This window comes from Empidonax traillii, unplaced genomic scaffold (assembly GCF_003031625.1).
Source record: "Empidonax traillii isolate 1590-97213 ecotype Southwest subspecies unplaced genomic scaffold, ASM303162v1 scaffold199:size790550, whole genome shotgun sequence".
NCBI lineage: Eukaryota > Metazoa > Chordata > Aves > Passeriformes > Tyrannidae > Empidonax > Empidonax traillii.
The window spans coordinates 374,479-394,547 of NW_020955392.1; the positions used below are offsets into that span (position 1 = coordinate 374,479).

At 41.2% G+C, this 20,069-nt stretch overlaps 1 protein-coding gene across 3 annotated transcripts in view; it reads left to right on the forward strand.

The window, feature by feature from the left end:
• Positions 1-20,069, forward strand: part of SEC24D (SEC24 homolog D, COPII coat complex component) — a 44,899-nt gene that overhangs the window by 23,043 nt on the left and 1,787 nt on the right. For all 3 annotated transcript variants that reach the window (XM_027886980.1, XM_027886978.1, XM_027886979.1), the window contains exons 9-22: positions 5,418-5,556; positions 7,033-7,148; positions 9,749-9,873; positions 11,921-12,112; positions 12,428-12,521; positions 14,370-14,486; positions 14,756-14,926; positions 15,404-15,500; positions 16,159-16,304; positions 16,880-17,018; positions 17,416-17,534; positions 18,142-18,321; positions 19,059-19,250; positions 19,739-19,828. In XM_027886980.1, coding sequence (XP_027742781.1) covers positions 5,418-5,556; positions 7,033-7,148; positions 9,749-9,873; positions 11,921-12,112; positions 12,428-12,521; positions 14,370-14,486; positions 14,756-14,926; positions 15,404-15,500; positions 16,159-16,304; positions 16,880-17,018; positions 17,416-17,534; positions 18,142-18,321; positions 19,059-19,250; positions 19,739-19,828 — 1,917 coding nt within the window. The remainder of the gene's footprint in view (positions 1-5,417; positions 5,557-7,032; positions 7,149-9,748; positions 9,874-11,920; positions 12,113-12,427; positions 12,522-14,369; positions 14,487-14,755; positions 14,927-15,403; positions 15,501-16,158; positions 16,305-16,879; positions 17,019-17,415; positions 17,535-18,141; positions 18,322-19,058; positions 19,251-19,738; positions 19,829-20,069) is intronic.

Below are 20,069 nucleotides of genomic sequence, written 5' to 3' on the forward strand. Positions count from 1 at the left end.
GTTGCCAGCATGGGGTGAAGCCAGAGTGAGCACAAACCACTGAAAATCGAACTTCTGATTTTAATGTGAAAGTCCTGTGAGCAGGGGAGCCTGGACTACCTCCCTTGTAATTATTCCTTACCATTTCTGTAGGAAAGCTTTCTAAAACTTGCCTGCCTTATTTTTCAATGGGTTTACAGCCAGTGTGAGAATGTTGCCTCAAAATCTCAGACAAGGACTGCTGTGACACTGATATGTGGGAAGTGGAGCTGTGGATCGGTTCAGGCATGAACCTCAGTCCTGCCATGTGGTTTAACATGTGCCTGTTGCCCTCAGGGGTGGGGGGCAGACAACGTGAGAGTGACAGTGCTGTGCTGGGAAGTTTGATCTGCCTCTGAGACCTTCCCTTGTTCTCCTCCTGTGTCTGGGCCTCTGCACCAGCTCCTCTCTTGCTGGGCTGAGTGTACACTGGGCTGAGGCAGGTCTTGCTGGAGATCTGATGGTTTAAAGTGCTAACAGTTTGGAAGGCACCATTTCTCGATTATCCAATTTCATGCTCCTGCTTATATCACCAGTTAATCCTGGCTGCTGACCTTCACTTGAGATACAGCATGTCCTACATCCAAGTAACAGTCAGCACTACAGAGCAGAGAGGTGCTGGAGAGCTCTGACTTGTTAACACTTGGTATTCCCGCTCTGGGATCATGACCTGGAGAACTTGTGGTGCACCTCTCAAACACCGAGTGAACTTTTTCCACACCCCCCTCCCTTCTGTTACCCATATGATATGGAAATTCAGACAAACTAGCTAATTTTGGTATTTCTTTACATCAGAATTTTATCATTATTACATACATTTACCCCCCTCCTCAAACTTTTAAAAATCCTTCTCATGTTGAATAGAGTAGGTTGGATTTACACTCTTCACGCTGCCAACTCTATTCAATTAATTGCAATATTCCTCTTAAAAAGGGAATGCTGAGTGAGGATTTCAAGGATAGTCTGAGGTATGATCCACTGAAATCAGTAACTAGTTTTCTGTTTATTTTACTACACCCTGGATCGTATCCCATGTGCAGTGTCCACCTGCAGTTCCTCTGCCCTGCCATGGCCTGTTTTGCAGTGCTGTGTGTGCGGGTCAGTGTTCAGCCTAGGTCTGGAGGGATTTTGAGTAAGGAGGTTTGAACATGCTTTTTGCAGTTTTACGTGGTCTGTAAAAACCAGGATAGAGCCAAGAGATCCTGCATCATGTGGCTGATGCTTTAGCCATGCTGCAGTCTTGCAAGCAAACAGGGAAATACAGATGGAAAAGGACTGTGTTATGGAAAGTACTTGAACCTGCTGTGAACCTTGCAGAGGAGATAGTCCAAATTGGCTCGAGTCATCAGCTGAGAGGGCTCATCATGTTCAACATCTGAAAACCAGGAACAGGCAAAACAATTTCTGCCTTTGGAGGGAATGGCTTCTGATAAAAGACAGTGGGAATATCACAAAGGGAAATGCTTTCTTGACATTTTAATGCGAATCAGTAAAGCAAGTCAGAACCAAGGGATTATTTGTAGACTGGTTAATCTTTCTCAAAAGCAATCTATGATGATAGAATAAAAGAAAACAAACCCCTTCAACAGTGCTAGGGAACAGAGACACTTGGGTTCATGACCTAGTTTCTTTCCAAAAACATCAGTGTTACATTTCAAAATTCTCTCTGATTAGTCAGAGTTTTTCCTTGTCTTTTTACTGTACTAATTAAACAGAACAGAATTGTTTCCCTCTGAGATAATTTGCATTTGAAAAGGTAACTTGTCTCATGTAACGTGCAATGTTACATAGCAGAGAGTGACACTCCATGTTTTCCAGTGGTAATATTCTTCAAAAGGATAGGGAACTGTTCCTCCTCTGGGCACGAGTAAAGGTGTGGTAGGGACACTGATCTGTTTGTTTTGTTGTGTCAAAAATGGCTCCTTTTCTTCAGTATTTGCATGTGCCTTTCTTGTTCTCCAGAGGATCTCTCTCTCAGGATTTTTCTCTTTAGAATGCCTTTCCAGAGATGTGCCACGATGATCTTGAGCTTCATCACAGTCCCTTACTCCTACGCTTACAATTTCCAGCTGTGGCCCTGCTGATACTTTGCAGGCATCACAGGAAACCCTCAGGAGTGTGTCAGGACTTCAGTTTTATAGAAAGCAATAGTAATTCAGCTTTCTCAGACTTGAAAGTGCAGGTTACAGTCCCTTTGGAAATTTTTATGGATGTGTTCCATCTTGGAGCTGTGCCATCAAAGTCTATCTATTGCTTTGTGATACTGTTCTGACTCCTGAGAGGAGTTCTTGCTGAAATATTTCCAAAATAAAACTCCTGCTATCGCAGCTCTATTTGGGGTTAAGTTATGGTTTATCAGATCAGCTTTCAGGGCTTGCACTTCAGGGGGGCCTCGAGGTTCCGTGGAGGAGAAAGTCTGTGCAGGTCTCTTACAGCATTTTCCATCTCTGCTGCCCAATCCTCCTTCGCTGTAACCTGAAATTAGAGTGTTCTGCCTCCCAGCTCAACTGACTCGTTGTGCCCCTCTACTCTCCCAACTTACAGAACAGGAATCCCTTTTGTGTGTTCTGATTTAGCCTAGCAAGTATTTGTTTAGTCACTGGTTTTGAGAAATATTTACATTTAATAGTGCTGGAACGCCAACAATCAATACCCGAGTGTTCCTTTTTTGTGAGGTCCGTGTCTATTCTCTCTTTGGTGGTCAAAGGTTTCTGAAGAGATGAGGGAGTAGAGAAGAACACAAGTCCACAAGTCTTGCAAATGTCCACACAGTGGTGGTAGAGATCTCACTCGATTCACTTCTCAGTGGTAGAGATGTAAGAGAGGAAAGAGAATGCTGATACTTTACAGGTAGAAAGGGAAAAAAACCCAGGACTGTTGCATTTGCTTAAAAAAACCAAAACTGGTCAAAAACAAAATGAAAAAAGGTATTTTTTAATTTTCTCTCATTCCCCTGCTCCTGTGATTTTGCCACTGACTTCCCTGAGATCGTAAAGAGATCCCTCTGCTGCTTCTTCTGGTGTACAGTGACATCTACAGAGTGGAGCACAGCAAACAACACTTGCCCATTTAGTGCCATATCTCTCTTTTGACTGTTTTGCTTGTTTATGTATCATTACTTTAAACTCATGATTTCTTGCATTTTAATGCATGTACAGAATTACTTGTCTTTGTACATTCCCACAGAAACCTACCCTTTTTTTTTCTTTTAAGTTATTTTACCCTGGCAAAAATGACTTTGACATTTGGAAATGCAGTTTACACAGCCCAGCAGAAATTCTTTTCTCTTGATGGGTAAACTGTCTAGTTTTGCAGTGAAATGCACTGAAAGATTTCACCGGGTTTGAAATAAATTTTCTTTCACAACTATGTTGTTTTCATCAAAAGTGGGGTTTTGGTGCTTTTGGTCAGTGCCTATTCTTAAATTATCACAAATTGCTTTATCTTTAGATGTGTTCGTTATTGAGGTAATGTTTTACATTATTTGAAGAAAATACTAAGGTGTAAATTCCATTTAATTAATTAATAAATCAGTAAGGGTACACAAAGAGCTTTTTTGCAGAATTTTTCTTTGTTAGACAGAATCCTTAATTCTGCCTCACACATTTTTGCTTGTTTTACTTTGTGGATTTATTTTTTTTCCTCATTTTTTTTTGTCTTTAAAAGGTAATTTATTAGGTATGTGTAAGAATGTAGACACCTGGGCTCTGAATTCCATGGCATTTATTTTTTTATTGTTCTTGTTCATGCTTTTTCTGTAAAGGTCTTAATTGTGGTATTTCAAAATATAAACATTTGGGACTAATTTTTCTTAGCTCTTGGATAACATTAAATGTATCAAACCAAGGTTTAAAATTACTGAATCAACGTGTATAAATATATCAGGAGTTGGTTTAGTCTTGTTTTTTTCCCTTACCAGGTCAGATACTATAATAATATTAACTGCAAACCAGATCCAGGTCTCATTAAACTAATACAGCAGAATGATAATCAGAAAATTGCCAAGTAATGAACAAAGCCCAGAACTTTTAAACCTTATTAAGCGATTGTGGCTGATGAGCAGGGTTTATAGCCAAGGCTTTCATGTCTGAAAAATGACCCTCAGAGTTTGCCAGCTGGCATTATGGGTTAATTTGGGGCAAACTCAATTTTCATAGAGGAAAGAACACAAAGTAAAATAATATCTCAGTGGAGCAGAAGGGAGCACTTAAACCCATGTAGTAAAATGCACTCGTATGTAGAAAATCCTTGGCAAAAGGCATTAAACCCTTTGGAGAAATAAATGGGTAAAATAGTCCCTGTAAAGTATAAACAAACTATAAAATCTATGCAAGTAGTTAATGCTAGAAGACAGGAGTGATTTTCTAGGTGTCCAAAGACTCTTTTGCCCCAATAAAAGATAACATGTATCATAGATGAAATATATCCATTCCTCAAGAAGAGACAGAATAATTTAAAAAAGTACTAGTGTGATGTTTTAGCATTAAAAGGCATTGTCAGCATTTTTCTTCTTTTAGGCATCTGTTCTGTGTCCAAACTCTGGACACTTCTTAAGCTTATGGTCAGAGATTTTTAGTTGGGATTGAAAGGAGTAAGAAAGAAAAATAAAACCCATAGAGTTTCCCAAATAGTGGAACAAACTTCCATTTTTGTAGTGGTGTCGGGTCTGACTTTTCTAACATCAGGAATAAGGACAGGAATCTTTCAATGGCTGCAGTTATTGGGGAAAGGGGCATCTGGCAAATGTCTGCCATTAGCTGTGGGGTTTGGCAGGGGCTCTGAGTGAGCGTGGTCAGTGTTATTAAACTGCCGAGTGCTTGAGGCGCTTGCCTTGTTTGCTGGATGTACTTGCCTTCAATAAATATTAGTATTTGTCCTAAATCTCCTGCTCCAGCTGGTTCCCCTGACATCGTTTAAACATGAGTGTAGCATGTGACATGGGGGGGGGCAGCATTTAGGACAAAATATGAGCAGGTTCCTTTGCAAATATCCATTTGCAGTAGATGAGCAGCAGATTTCTTCAGATAAAGCTCAGTCTGACAGAGAAGGTAAAAAGACCTGACTCCAAGAGATTTCTCTTAGTGAGCTGTAAGAATTACCCTTTGCTGGAAAGTCAGCCTGGAGCCCTAACTTCCAATGCTTTCAAAACTTCATTGGCTTTTGGTCTGAATCCTTCTCTTTTTTCTGATAAATACCAGAATACAGCCCGTGAACTTGTAAATTTAGCCCCTGGGGAGATCCCTGGGGTTGAGCTAACCCTACCACAGATTTTGGGTGAATGCTGAATGATGAATGATCTCTTAATCAGTGATCTCCAACAAGAGTTAAATCTGACTTACCCCTTTCTAGCTCAGTTTGGTTTCAAGTTTGCATTGCTCCCTCTGTACCTCTTCTTGTAGACACCCCTTTATCTTGTCAACCATGGGGAGACTGGACCGATCCGATGCAACCGATGCAAAGCTTACATGTGTCCCTTCATGCAGTTCATTGAAGGTGGGAGAAGATACCAGTGTGGATTTTGTAACTGTATAAATGATGGTAAGTGGTGTTTCTCTGATCTGTGAGTCATGCAAATTCCATAACACTATAAAGAAACTGTATCGCTACAATGATTTTCTTGCAGATTTGCTGAGAAAATAGTTTAGGGAGATGCAGTAACTACACTTATTTCACAAATACAGAGAAACATTTGTTCAGTACAATTTAAAAAAAAAAAAAAACACGTATGGAAAACAATGCTGACTCATGAAGTCCAGTCTGGTATGATCAGAACTTTATTTTAAAATTTATGCCACCCTAAGATACAAAGCTGCTCGTGTTAACTGAAATCAACTTCTGTGTGGAAAAAAATTAATTTCTTTAGGAAATGTAAATGTCCAGCAAGAAGCAGATATATAGAACCATGTTAGCCTTGTCCTGTCCGTGACTGTGGTTGCAATGGTTAACTAAGCCATTAATCTTACTGTGACAAGTGTTGGTGTTCACAGAAGATACCATGCCATATTTGTTCAAGTGTGCTGCATGTGACTCATAACTGTTCTTGTGCTCTTGGCTAAATCCCAAATCTTTGCCAGAACTAGCCTTTCTAGACATTTGTATCAAGTTGGATTTGCTCAGCTGGATCACAGGGGATAGTGCTTTCCCTAATACAGTCATCTTTTCAACTGTGAAACGTGAACCTTGACAGACCTGCTCCAGCCGCTCTTCTGCCTTGAGCTCTAATGTTTGGGCAAGCGTAGCAGATTATAAATTTCATAGTTTGTTAACTCTCATAAAGGGAAATATAAATGCACTGGGAACACTTTAAGAGAGACATTTAAGTTGCAGTGTCATTTTAAATCATGCTTTGTATTACTACAGTGTCTTTTATCCAAGTCAGAAACCAGTTATAGAAAAAAAAAAAACTTTGATGAGGACTAAAAATGGCCGAGAAACAAGGTTGATATTCCCCTCACACGCTTGCACTTTTACAGGCAAAAATGTGAAAAATAAGCATTCTGACTATGTATTCATGAGGAACAAGGAGCTAAAACCCAGAGGTGACTCTTCCCCGGAGTGCCTCTAAGCCTTAGACTGGCTCTGTTAAACTGTTGGTGGCAAACCCACTTAATTTACTACTTTTTACCTGTAGCTGCAAAAGTTTCACAGTATAATGGACCTGATGCCCTTGTACACTAGGCCAGGGCTGTGATTTGAATTAATCTGAATTAATCTCTAAGTCTGTATCCTGAGGGAAACAGGCTTCTGCCTGTGGAAATGACCTGGGTCAGCATGACAACTCCAGAAGGAGCTGGCATTACCAGGACGTCATGGAGTTCTGTTTGATTGGGTTTTTTTAAGCCAATGTGGGGAAAAAAACCCATTGCAACCTGGAGAAGTGTTTAAACTCTTCCCTTGATAAGAAAAAGAGGAGCCTACCTTAGTACACCACATCTGCTGAAAGAATGTGTTGTGTTGTTCCCCTCCTTTCCAAATTGTCAGTGTTTCTTCCCTGGTTCTTTTGTTGGCTTGTAGTCCCTTCATTCTTCTTTCAACACCTGGACCACATGGGCCGACGGATAGACCACTATGAAAGGCCTGAGCTGTCCCTGGGATCTTATGAATATGTTGCTACTTTGGACTATTGCAGAGTGAGTATTTCCAGTCTGCAAACTACTGTTATGTCAAGGCAAACAAGATCTTTTATAAATGCGCTTGTAAGGTGAGTGTCAGAGTTCAGGAACATTCTAGAAAATGTAGATACACGTGGAGAATGTAATGTTTTGTTCTTTTGTGCTGCAGAGTGTGAGACAAGCAATTAATAATAGCAAACAGCACAGCAAAGTCGTGGATCACCAGTCTTTAATGGGGCATTCATTTGCTACTGCCTGGTGTGTTGCATCGTTTAGGGATATACTGGAGATTCTGAGGAATTTTAGATGTATGTCTTCTATGGATTCTGAAGACAGACACACACATAAATTGCCTTCCCAATATTGAAAACCTTAGCAAGGGAATTTGACCTTGTAATCTTTCCCTGGCAAGAGTAGTTTTGGTGTTCTTACTACTAAGTTACAATGGAATGAGTTCTCTCCCCTAATACTGATGCACTAAAGGACTCAGTCCAAAACCCACTCAAGTCTCTGTAAATGTTTGTAGTTGGTTTTATTAGAGAACTGAATTTGATAGTTCTGGGCTCATAAATTACTTAAACTTTTCAAACTTTAGCTCATTTTACAAAACTGCAAGTGTGATTTCATCTGACCACAGCACGGACATATTTTTGTGTTCTTGCTGAAATCAGGCAGAATTTTCTCCTCAGGAGTGGAGTTGAGGTCATGGTAAGGTTAGGAAAGGCAACTGGGCCCTACGAAGTCTTGAAGTAGCTATCAGTAACTTCCTCAGACCATCAGATTATTGCTGGTATGAAGAAAATGGACAGGTTTAATTCTACTTTTTGAGTAGGCACTGCTCCAAATCCAGTGTAATCCCTGAGATAACCTATAAAGATATGATTGAAACCTGGGTTAAACCACAAAACAGAAGAGAATTGTGGTGAGGAGGCATTACAGATACAGTGTGGGATGCTCAGTGTGCATCCAGTGTAGCTCCATCAAATTCTGAAACCTCCTGTGTGCTGAATGGCTCTGTGCCATTTCCATAGTTCTCTGCTAGCTTGTTGCAAAGACCCATCCACAGACTTACTGGAATGTTAAAAAAAAGAAATCTCTTACGGAATTAACAGTCACACTGGAAATGCCAAGTCATTAGATGTTACAGAAGTTAACATTATTTTATAATTCACTTTTCATTTGGCTCTGAGTTGTAGAGGTTTAAATCTTTTATAAATCCAATTCAAGACCAGAACTGAGAAGTCATTTCCTTTTGTGCTTATCAAATGACAAGGATGAACAGCCACAAAAAATGTTAACAAATCCCAGCTGGTTTGCATTATTGCACTCCTGCCTAGCGGATGCGCCGAGAGCACGAGCCCTCGTTTCTGCCATATATTTGTCAGAAATTAGGCAGAGATTCTTTATGAATGGCGATCTGATACAAGAGTTTGGAAGCAATGTTTGGTGCAGTTTTTGAAACTTTAGGATTCAAGTCAACAGAACGGCTTTGAAAAATACTGCCTGGTTTCAGTTCTCGGGAATTAATCCTGATTTACATGAATCAAGTGAGTGCGATCAAGGGTATAATGTTTAGTTTAGTTTAAAGTGTGCCAGGGACTAAGCGTAAGTCATAATTCAAGGGTTAGATGAATTTTTCTTAGATGGAGTTAGTTCTGAGATTTACTTTAACAAGTATAATTTGCTTAAGTAGTCAGAACTCTGTATGAAGGCAGTGAAACAGTCTAATGAAAAAGCTGTCCTGAATTTGACACCAAGTAATGATGACCACTGCCCTCTTCATGGGAATTAGGAAAACTCATTTTAGGCACTGTGATGACTACTGTTGCTCTGTTCACTTTATGTGATCTCCCTAGGTACATCTCTAAGCACTCTTTTTTTTAAAAAAACAAAACCCCCTTCCTCTTACTCTTTCTTACTTACAGAAACCTGTGTCAGTAGTGTGTGCACTGACACTGTGGACAAGAGTAACTCCCAAAGGAATCCATACCAGCCCCATCCCCATATGCTGTGTGTGCAGCAGTTACATACATGGAATGTTCCACTCCTGTGCTTTGATTGTCTTACAGAAATCAGCTTATTCCTGAAAGCGCAGTTTGCTGTCCAGTGTGTTGGAGCGTGAGACAGCAAGGCAGAGACAGGATGCAGACATTCACCACTGAGTGCTGCTGAGAACTGAGATGTTTTAATTCTGGTTCAGTCCCTAAGGTGTACTTTCTGTTTCCAGCTTGGTTAGAAATCCCTTGAACAGCTGTTAGAGGAAAAATGCTAACAAAAGCTGAATTTCAGCATTAACAAAATTATATTGCATCTTGGCAAACCATATTGTTTAAACACTTGAATTCCAGCATAAAATGTTTGGTTTGCATCTTTTCTAATAAGCTGTTATCCTTTAGATAGTTTGTTCCATTAGGATGCTGTTTTCCAGTGACAGTGTTTTATTTCAGGGCTGCACTTTACCCAATACATGTCAGCTTTCTGTCAGTCACAGTTATGATTCACAACATTTTTCAAACAACACTGTATTTACATTGCTTTATGGTACCACCTGTACATTTTTGCCTCATAACAAGACACTGTCTAATTTTCTCTGTGAATGTTTTTTTTTGTGTGTGTAGGACAAGAAGCCTCCAAATCCCCCAGCTTATATCTTCATGATTGATGTGTCCTACAGAAACATAAAGAGTGGCCTAGTTAAACTCATATGTGATGAGCTGAAGACTCTGCTAGATAAACTTCCAAGGTAAAGAAACAGAAATGTGCCTTGCTTAACTCACTACACTACATTGCACTTTTCATGAAGCAGCTTTGCGTGCTGAAAGGCAAAACCAAGCTATAGAAAATGTCAGAATTTACAGTACAGGCATTTTTGGGGTGATAGTGACAAAATGTTAAGTTTTAACACTGCTGGCAGTTCTTAGACCTTGATATCTGGGTTTACTATATGAACAGAAAGAATCTGCCCTGCCAACTGCATGTGTAGCTTGCATTCTTTTCCTTTCTTGCAGTGAACTCTAGTGGTGTTTTCAGCTCAGTCACAGCTCATACTCTTGACTTGCTGTAGTTGTGTATACTGCAATGCTTTTTCATTCAATTAAACAGGGAAATACGCGAACTGGAGCGCTCTCTCTAGAGCCATAGTGTTGGTGGCTTATATCTTTAGCTCTTACTGTTAATTAGCAAAACATTTAAAGCTTCTTGCTGCACTGCAAGACTTTCTTATCCTGGTTTGTACCCAAGAGGAGAACAAGTCTTCTGGGCAACAAACATTTTATGAATTACAGCACATGTGCTTTGAGAGCATGAAACACACATGTAGCAGTCTTACTGCTGATCAGTATTATTGACAGTATATTATTTTAGTGCAGTGTAGTATGGGCTTTAGGGTATAGGTATGGTTTTCAATAAAGATTAAACAATGATGACACACAAAGTGAAATTAAAGCAGTGAAAGACTCAAAAGCGATGTAGACAAAATGTTCGTTGTCTACATATAAAGGCATATAAAAAAGAACTTCCAAAAAGAAAATGTGTTCTAAGTAATAATACTTGCAGAGGGAGAATACACTTAGGAATTGGAGAGAGCAATGTTAGGAAGGGTGTGAGATAAGATCCTTGGGATAATCCAGGATATGCAATTCCAGTCCAGGGTGGGGGGTTCATTTGTCAGATGCCCGTGTAAGGCCATCTCTCAGGTACTTTTTCATTAAAGATTGCACTGGAGACACAAGTATTTGGTATTATCCTGAATATCTCAGAGCTTGCCACCATGATCAGTCATGACTGAAGATAAGAGGCCTGAGTGGAGTAACAAAATGCAGTTGGTAGTTTACAAACACCTAGGCTTGAATAGGGAAAGTTGAAGAATGAAAGCAAGTCTATCTACATCACAAAAGAGACACATTTACCCTTCTCCTCACCGGCACTCTGCAGAGATCTGCTGCCAAATAATGTGGGCTGAAGTTTTCATGTCCACTGAAAAAAAAGCAATAAAATAAAAAAGAGAAAGCCAAGCCCTTTAGTTTCCTCAGGCTTGTCTGTCGTTTTTAAAAGACCAACATAAGGCTACTTGTAGAAGAGTAAAATTATTTCTCTGCCTAGGTCAAAGTTTTAGACAGGTTGTGAAACTGCCAGTGGAGGTTTCTGTGGTAAAGGGTTGGTTTGCTGTTTACAAGAGAAACCCTGCTACAAAAAGGTGCTGTTTTATTAGTAATTGAGACCAGGTTTTGACAAGGATTGCCCTTTAATGAATGCTTACTGAAGTTGGGACTGCAAACCTGGTAAGGTCCTAACTGGTACTTTTTGGTGGTGCTGCTGCTGATGGCAGGGGGGTCTGGTGCTCTCAGGAGTCACCTCCACCAGAGGTCACCAGATATTATTCAAGCCTGGGTTCTGCTCTGATCGGGCATCAAGCGTTAGTGGCACTGAACTACAATGTATCCTAAGTAAAGACTGTTTTTTCATCATATCTTGTAACTAATTGTCCTCTTTTTCCCATGTTTTGATGACAACATGGTTTATTCTTTATCTTAGGGACTTTTTTAACTGGATGCACCATTGATGTAAATATTAAAAAAAAAAACCCAAACAATAGAGCAGTTGATTTTATCAGGGTGTTTGAATTTGACCCAAGGAAAAGACTGAGGCTGTTATATCTGCTCAGTGGTTGTTTGCTTTGTTGCTCCCAGCACAGATAATGATCAGAAAGTGCCTTGCATATGGAAGGAATGCTTTTATTGCAAGGTCGGAATTTCAGAATTATAACCACTTGGGTTTTGTTTTTCTTACAGAGAAGAGCAAGAAGAATCCTCAGCAATTCGAGTTGGTTTTGTGACTTATAACAAGGTCCTCCACTTCTTCAATGTAAAAAGCAGCTTAGCCCAGCCTCAGATGATGGTGGTCACAGATGTTTCAGAAGTTTTTGTTCCTTTGCTGGATGGTTTCCTTGTTGACTTTGAGGAATCACGATCAGTTGTCATCAAGTAAAGTATAAACATTCCTTTTGAGACTAAGATGTGAATGCTTTAGGACATGCATTATACCTTATAGTCAGCTGGGGTTGGGGGTGCACATGTATCTGTGGAAATACCTGGGAAGCCAGCAGATGCTTCAAGGCCTTTATTTCTACCTCTGAGGCAAAGAAATAGTGACAGCCATCAAAACTTGTATTATTTTTATAATATACATTTGCATGGAAAATATCTTCCTGTGTGAAGACTTGGTATGTTACAAGGTATGTTTGGGGATGATCCCGAATATGCTGCCAAGCTGAGACACTGATCCTTTCTCTTCCGTAGCTTGTTGGACCAGATCCCAGAGTTGTTTGCAGACACAAACGAGAGTGAGACCATCTTCGCTCCTGTTATCCAGGCGGGCATGGAGGCACTAAAGGTTAGAACGTTCCTTTCTGGAAGAGAACCAGCTCCAAATTGGGTTTGCTAAAAGCCAGTCCCATCACAATGGGAAATGAGGGAAAAAATCATTGTTTCCAGCACTAATCAGTTATTCTAGCAATTCTAGCTTTAGTCAAAATGGGAACAGTGGCAAGCATAACATCTGTTCCTAAATTTTCTTACTGAGGGAAACCAGTCCCTAGAATCTATTCTATGCAGAAGGGATGTTTAGGAGAAGATGAGGAGCAGGAGTCAGTTTCTTGTTCAGTATTTGGGAGAAATAAAGAAGTGTTTAGCTACTGCAGCAGAACCAATCCATATTCTGGCTGTTTGCACAGGTACCCTGCACGTGTGAAGGGCAGGAAAGTCAGTATAAGATATAGTTCTAGTCTGCTCCTCCTGCGTCTGCAAAACTACTAGTGCAAAACAGGGTATTTATGACTGTGATTGAACAAGGTGGGATTGGAGGGTTTCTGTTTGAGAAGTCCTCACAGCTTGGATACAGCTGGCAGTGACTCCACAGGCCAGGATGCTGCCCAGGCCCTTTCTGTATGTCCAGGACACCCCCTGAAGTGCTGACATTTCCCTGGAGCACTGCCAGTAAACACACACCTGGCTCACCACAGGATTTGTAGGGGCAGAACAGTGCTGGTTTAAAGTACTTGATTTATCTGTCAGCTTTGTATGAGTAAAGCATGAACTTTGAGTAGATAAGTTTGTTAAACCAAAATACGCAACTCTCTCAAATCTGTTTTTTCAGTACTAATTTAATACTTGTTTTCCTGTTATTTAGTCATATTGCCAGCAGATATGTGTCTGAATGCTTTCCTCTAATACTTGACTTCTACAAAACAAACATAAGGGTTCTTAATTAAGCTTTCTATTTAGCTCAGTATTCTTAAGTTATAATTTGTAAGGATTTTCACTGGAAATTATGCATCTGCATATAGCTGTGCTCAAGAAAACAATTCCTATCTAAAAAGAACAAAATGGATTGTGTTAATAATATATAGACATTTTATGAATTTTGTCAAAAGCAGTGTCAGTAATTCCTGATTCACATCAGGACAAACAGGTATTTGGGAAGAATTGCAGTCTCCAGCAGAATGCTTTCTAAAAGGAATAAGAAATTGGCATTTGTGATTAAAGGTAACTGCTGGAAATATTAAGGGTGAAATTTCATCTCTTTAAAGAGTAAGGTATTGTTTCAGTTGTGTTTCTGCCATAGCAGAGATATCTTGTTATCCCCCAAGAATGTCATAGCTTATTTGAAATGTGGAACATCTGTATCTTGTGATCCTAGGATCTGATCTGCAGGAGAAGGAGTACCAAAGCTGATTTATGTCTGGAGTCTCGGTACTGTAGATGTGAATGTGGAATTTAGTACAGGAATGTAATTGTCACTCATCTGTGTAACTGTATCAAACACTAGTGTGTCTGAAATGAAAGAAACAATTTTCCTGTTAAATTACATTTCCTTATAATTTTATCTGATTTTAGTATTTCTCCTTTTTGATACTTGTTGCATAATGCTTGTATCCAATTGGAAAATCTCTGAGAGAGATATTCCCATTTCTGCCCATAAAGATTTTTGATTCCTCTGTAGAAAGTACTGTAAGAACATATCAGTCAACATACCTGTGTGCTGGAATAAGTTATTTACTGACAGAAAAGCCCCAGTTTGTCTCGGGACTTATTTCCTCCAGTATTGAGTTTGTAAATGATTTATCTATCTCTGATGAACTCGCAGAAAATTTACAGTGTTCTCTGAAAGGTCCCAATGTGTGAACATTAGGCTTGGTAAAATTGCAATAATAAACATACCAATATGGCATCTTTGAAACAGGCTGCAGAACGTGCTGGGAAATTGTTCATCTTCCATTCTTCATTGCCAACTGCGGAAGCACCAGGGAAGCTGAAGAACAGAGATGACAAAAAACTACTCAATACAGATAAGGAAAAGGTATTTTCTACTGTGAGCTACCAGGGGACTGCTGTTACACTGATTTTCTTAAACAGGGCATTGATCTTTTATCATTGATGCCTCTTTAGTGATAAGTTCTCCAAGAACGTATGGAGGTGGTTCCCTGCAAACAAGGGCAAGGGCAACATGTTCTGATTGTAGCCATGACTCACTTCAAACTTCCTCTTCATCCTTTTGTCTTCACGTGGCCATTTGGGTCGTGGTCAGTACCTAATGTGACGACACTTGTATTTTTTATTCCTGTGCAGACGCTCTTCCAGCCCCAGGGAAATTGTTATGAGGCCTTAGCCAGGGATTGTGTGGCCAATGGCTGCTGTGTGAATTTGTTCCTCTTCCCCAATCAGTACGTGGATGTAGCCTCTCTGGGCCTTGTCACAATGTACACTGGAGGAACACTGTACAAGTACAACAATTTCCAGGTAAGTGGTGCATGTTTCCTGCCTGTCAGATAGTAGCACTTGGAGGGAAAGTTGTTGCTTTCCATCTCATTTCAATGCGTGCTTGGGCATTTAACATAAAAACATAATCTGGAAAAACTGGTTATCAACTCCAGGGTATAAAATTCAAACTTAAAAATGACAGATGAGGCTCAAGTTTGTATCTCAAAACAGTAATAAGCTGGTTGGCATCTTAAAATCCTGCCTAGACTGCAGAGTTAAGTGCAGGAGTGGGTGTTAGGGGAGCTAGTTTGGCTGAACAGAAATTTTGGATGTGCAGGCCTAGTGGTGAGTGGTGGACACTTGTATATGTGTAATTCTGGTAACAACAGGCAGCATTTGAAATCTTTCAGAGGACTTGGGAGCTGGTAAATGTGAACAGATCTGCTGGGGGGGCTCACGGGGAGGGTGCTGGGTCACTGATGAACTGCAGCTTCTGCTTCTGCTCTGCATTCATAGCTCGATGGCGACAGCCCCCAGTTCCTAAGTGACCTCAGGAAGGACATTGGAAAAAAGACGGGATTTGATGCAACCATGAGGGTTCGGACAAGTACAGGTAATGGGACTCATGGGAGTGAACATAAGCATGAATGTTAAATACAGTGCAGATCATGGGTAAGATCAGGCTGCTTTAACTTCATTATGTACATCTTCAAAAGCAATTGAATACACTGATAAAATGCATGGATATGTGTATATATATATATTCATATATTTACATGTATATATATACACATATATATATATACACACGCACATACACATCCTGTTTATTCCTCCTTAATAACTGATTATCCAATCTGAGGAAGGCTTCTGATCACTATGCACACATCATGGACTGTAAGTAAGCTGTATAAAAAGGTGGTGCTGCTGGACCTTATTTTAAGGTCCTTATTAATAAGGACATGTTCCTTATTTTCACACTCCAGTGACATTCCTGTGTCTGCTTTCCAAGCATTCTTTCTTTCATGCTTATCTCAAATGCCAGTGTTATAGAAATGCGCACACACACACAGGCCAAACCAGCAGTGCAGGTCTGGGTGGTCTGTCACAGCTTTTCCCTCTCACCCAGCTGTCAGTAATGCCATCAGCAACACTTGGTGGCACCCACTGAGGCTGCAAAGCCCTGAGAGAAAATGGTTCCTGCTTCGGCATGTAATGTCAATTTTATTTGCCATTTTTAAGTAAAATGCCTCATTTTAATATGGCTGTAGGATTCAGGGCTACGGAATTCCTGGGAGCCATTTACATGAACAATACCACAGATGTAGAGATGGCAGCGGTTGACTGTGACAAGGCAGTGACAGTGGAGTTCAAACATGATGACAAACTGAATGAAGACACTGGAGCCTTAATTCAGGTAAAAAAGTTTAGTTGCAATGTCATGAAATGGTGAGCAAGAACTTCTGCAGCCATAGCAGAAATGAAGTGATGGTGTAGGACTGGTGGGAGCAAGGCACAATTTGCCATACCACCACTAATAAAAGGTGTGTTCCCCTACCTCTGTGCTACATGTTCTATTTAGGGATACCAAAATGCTCTCTAAATACTCACTGAGACCTTATCAGCTATTAATTTTTTTTTCATATTATTATAAATAAGTTTATTTGGAGTATTAAGATTCATTGCTACTTATATGCTCCTTTTTATTGCTGTGGCACTCGTGATCTTTCTGTTCAAGAGCAGTTTGCTATTGCTAAACATCGCTTCCAATGCTACTGTAGGACTTATTATAATTTTAAGATGAGTAACTTTTATAACTTTTAATCTACTTCCAAAAGAACTACAGGTGTGTAGCTGCCAGCAATACTGCCAGGCTGTGCTGGCTCCAGAAAGCATTTTATGTCTTTGATGCACCAAGAGGGTGGCTCTTGCCTCCAGCAGCTTTTTGTTTTGCAATAAAAAGCAAATGGTGACGGTTGGTGTGTGTTGCAGTGTGCTCTCCTTTACACCACGGTGAGTGGGCAGAGGCGCATCCGCATCCACAACATAGGCTTGAACTGCAGCGCCCAGCTGGCTGATGTCTACAGGACTTGTGAGACTGATGCACTCATCAACTTCTTTGCCAAGTCAGGTAAAGTTACCACAGACCAGTTTGGTTTCCTTTTTCACTTTGGGTGGAGGAAGGGGAAGGAAAGGGGGCTGAAGTGATTACCTACTGGGAAACCATGTTTTGTACCTTGCTGCTCCAAGCCCGAGCAACTCTTGAAATTTGAGATTTGAAAAGACAAATAATTTCCTATTTTGGACAAACTGCCACAGAAGTAATGCTGGTGTGTAGGTAATGCACAGAACTATGCAGGCACAGTAGTGCCAATGGACATCCTACTGTAGTGTTGGGGGTTTGGTTGTCTATAGGAGGGATTAAAAACCAGCCAGCCCTCAGGTCAGTGAAATCAGAAGCTATAATAGATACTTTGAGAGGCTGTGTCCATCTCCACGTACCAAACTCTTCTATTCTGGGTTTGTAGCTTTTAAAGCCATTCTGAGCCAGCCCCTGAAGACGGTGAGGGACATCCTGGTGAACCAGACCGCTCACATGCTGGCCTGCTACAAGAAGAACTGTGCCAGCCCTGCCACTGTCAGCCAGGTAAAACCCACACTGTCCTCCCCAGCCAGGCTTTGCCTCAGGTGAACCCCCATCCCTACACCGTAAGTGCTGACAGAAAGGAACATCTTAGGGCAGATCTGTGCTTTTCTTTCAAATATAATTAATGACAGGAGGGATTAATGTTTGCACTTAGAGCTCCTGGAAGCTGTTGTTCTGGAACAAAAGGCAATGCCATTTAGGACACTGATCCCCGTATTCACACAAAGGGGCTCAGCCAGCTTGGGTGCAATTACACACTGACTCACAAAGTCTTCATTTTTAATTGTTGTTGAAGAGGTTTGTAATATTCTGATTTTGGACAAGACTGACTGATTTGTTTCCTTTTAAATTATTCACTCATGTCCTGGTGATTTAACTTCACGGAAGACTCAGAATCACAAGCGTGGGCAATGAATTGTTCATTGTTAGTGAGGCCCGAATGTGCCAGAAACAAAACCAGAACCACTTATTGTGGACCTTTATTTCCCTCCTTAATTTTTCAGAGAATTCCTTTAATTTAGGGCTGAAAAATAGGCAGGGTTTACAGGGAGCTGAGCACAGCTAAGACGATGAGTACAATTTATATGGCACAATCCTGTTTTCTCAGCTGATCTTGCCAGACACAATGAAGGTGCTGCCCGTGTACATGAACTGCCTGTTGAAGAGCTGCGTGCTGGTGGGCAGAGCCGAAATCCCAACGGATGAGAGAGCCTTCCATCGCCAGCTGGTCATGGCCATGGGGGTGGCTGACACCCAGCTCTTCTTCTACCCCCGCCTGCTGCCCATTGTGAGTCTGAAGCAAGCAAGATCGCTTACTTTTGCTTCCTTTCCCTCCTTCCTTTCCTTTCCCTTCCCTTTTTTATCTCTTTCTCTTCCTTCTGTCTGTCTTCCCTCTGTCATTCTGTCCATTTGTCTGTGTGTCCGTTTGTCCGTGTGTCTGTGTCTGTCTGTCCATCTCTGTGTCCATCTGTCTGTCCCTCCATCTGTCCTTCCATCCATCTCTTTCTGTCTCTATGTCTGTGTGTCTGTCCGCTTGCCTGTTCAGCTGTCTGCTTGTCCGTCTGTCTGTCCATCTGTTTTCCTGTCTGTGTCCATCTGTCTGTCCATGCATGTTATTCCTCTGTCTGTCTGTGTGTCCATCTGTCCATCCGTCTGCCTGTCATTGTCTGTCTGTCCATATGTCTGCGTGTCTGTCTGTCCATCTGGTCAGTCCCTCCTCCCCAGGAAGGAGAGACCCCCTCACAGGGCCAAAACAAGGGGTGAAGCCCATACCCAGGGGTCTCCCCCTCCTGCCCATCCCCATCCCAACCTCCACAACACATTCAGTCCCAAACCCCAAATCCCTCCAATTCAGACACAGCAAAAACCTCCAAAGCACTAACAAACAGCCCTAAAAACCCCAAATCATCCACATTCAGCCCTTACCTGGAAAGGAACCACCCCGATGTTCTAAACCCTTCAGCCATTCTACCTACTTAGAGCTCTGTCACTGCTTCTCCAACCCATGTGTCTCTTCCCCCCCAGCACAGCCTGGATCTGAAGAGTGACGCTGTCCCGGCTGCCGTGCGCTGCTCCGAGGAGCGTCTGTCAGAGGGAGGGGCCTTCCTGCTGGCCAACGGGCTGACCATGTTCCTGTGGCTGGGAGCCAGCGTGTCCCCAGAGCTCATCCAAGGGCTCTTCAACGTGCCATCCTTTGCACACATCAGCACCGATACCGTGAGTACATGCACACTAAGGATACAGGATTTAGCAGGACCAGATGCTAATTGGAGTCTTTCATCAGAAACAGGTGTCCAGCAGAAGGTGTTAAGACACCAGGAGTGTTTTAACTTACATAAAACTGTAAGCTTTTACACTCTGAACACTTCCAGGACAGAAGCTTTCACAGCTTCTTTTAAATCTTAAACTTTGACTATTGTAAAGTCCTAATAACTGTTCCTAATAAAATTGGAACAAAACACTTTGCAATAGTTAAGGTTCTCCTGCCCAATGAGTTTTCATACAGTGACTGTTTTACTATGAAAAATAACTTCAGCAGGTGAGTCCTCAAGATGGGACATTTCTGTGAAGGGAATGGCATTTTCCACTTTACAATGAAATCCACAGCTCCTTACACCGTAACTATCAGCAGCTAGTCCTGTCTGTGTGAACTGGCAAGAGATGGGACTGGAAAATAACCACCTGCCATGCTTCCCTTCTGACAGACATCCCTGCCTGACCTGGACAATCCAATCTCTAAGAAACTGAAGCATATCCTGGAGCAAATCCAGAGCCAAAAGCCCCACACTATGAAGGTAACTTGTTTCTGCCTCATACCTGTTCAGAAGAATACTGAAGGTTTTGTCAAACCTTACCAGTAGCTATAAAAGGTTTTTTACATATCAGAAGTTTTCCTGCACATTGATGAGTTCCAGCATGATTTGTAGGCACAGGCATCTCAAGCGTGCTTAATTCCTAATCAAAACTGACTCAAAGGTAGTCAAGTCTAAAAGGTAACTATTTTATTCTGCAATGCTTAATTCACATTAATTTCTC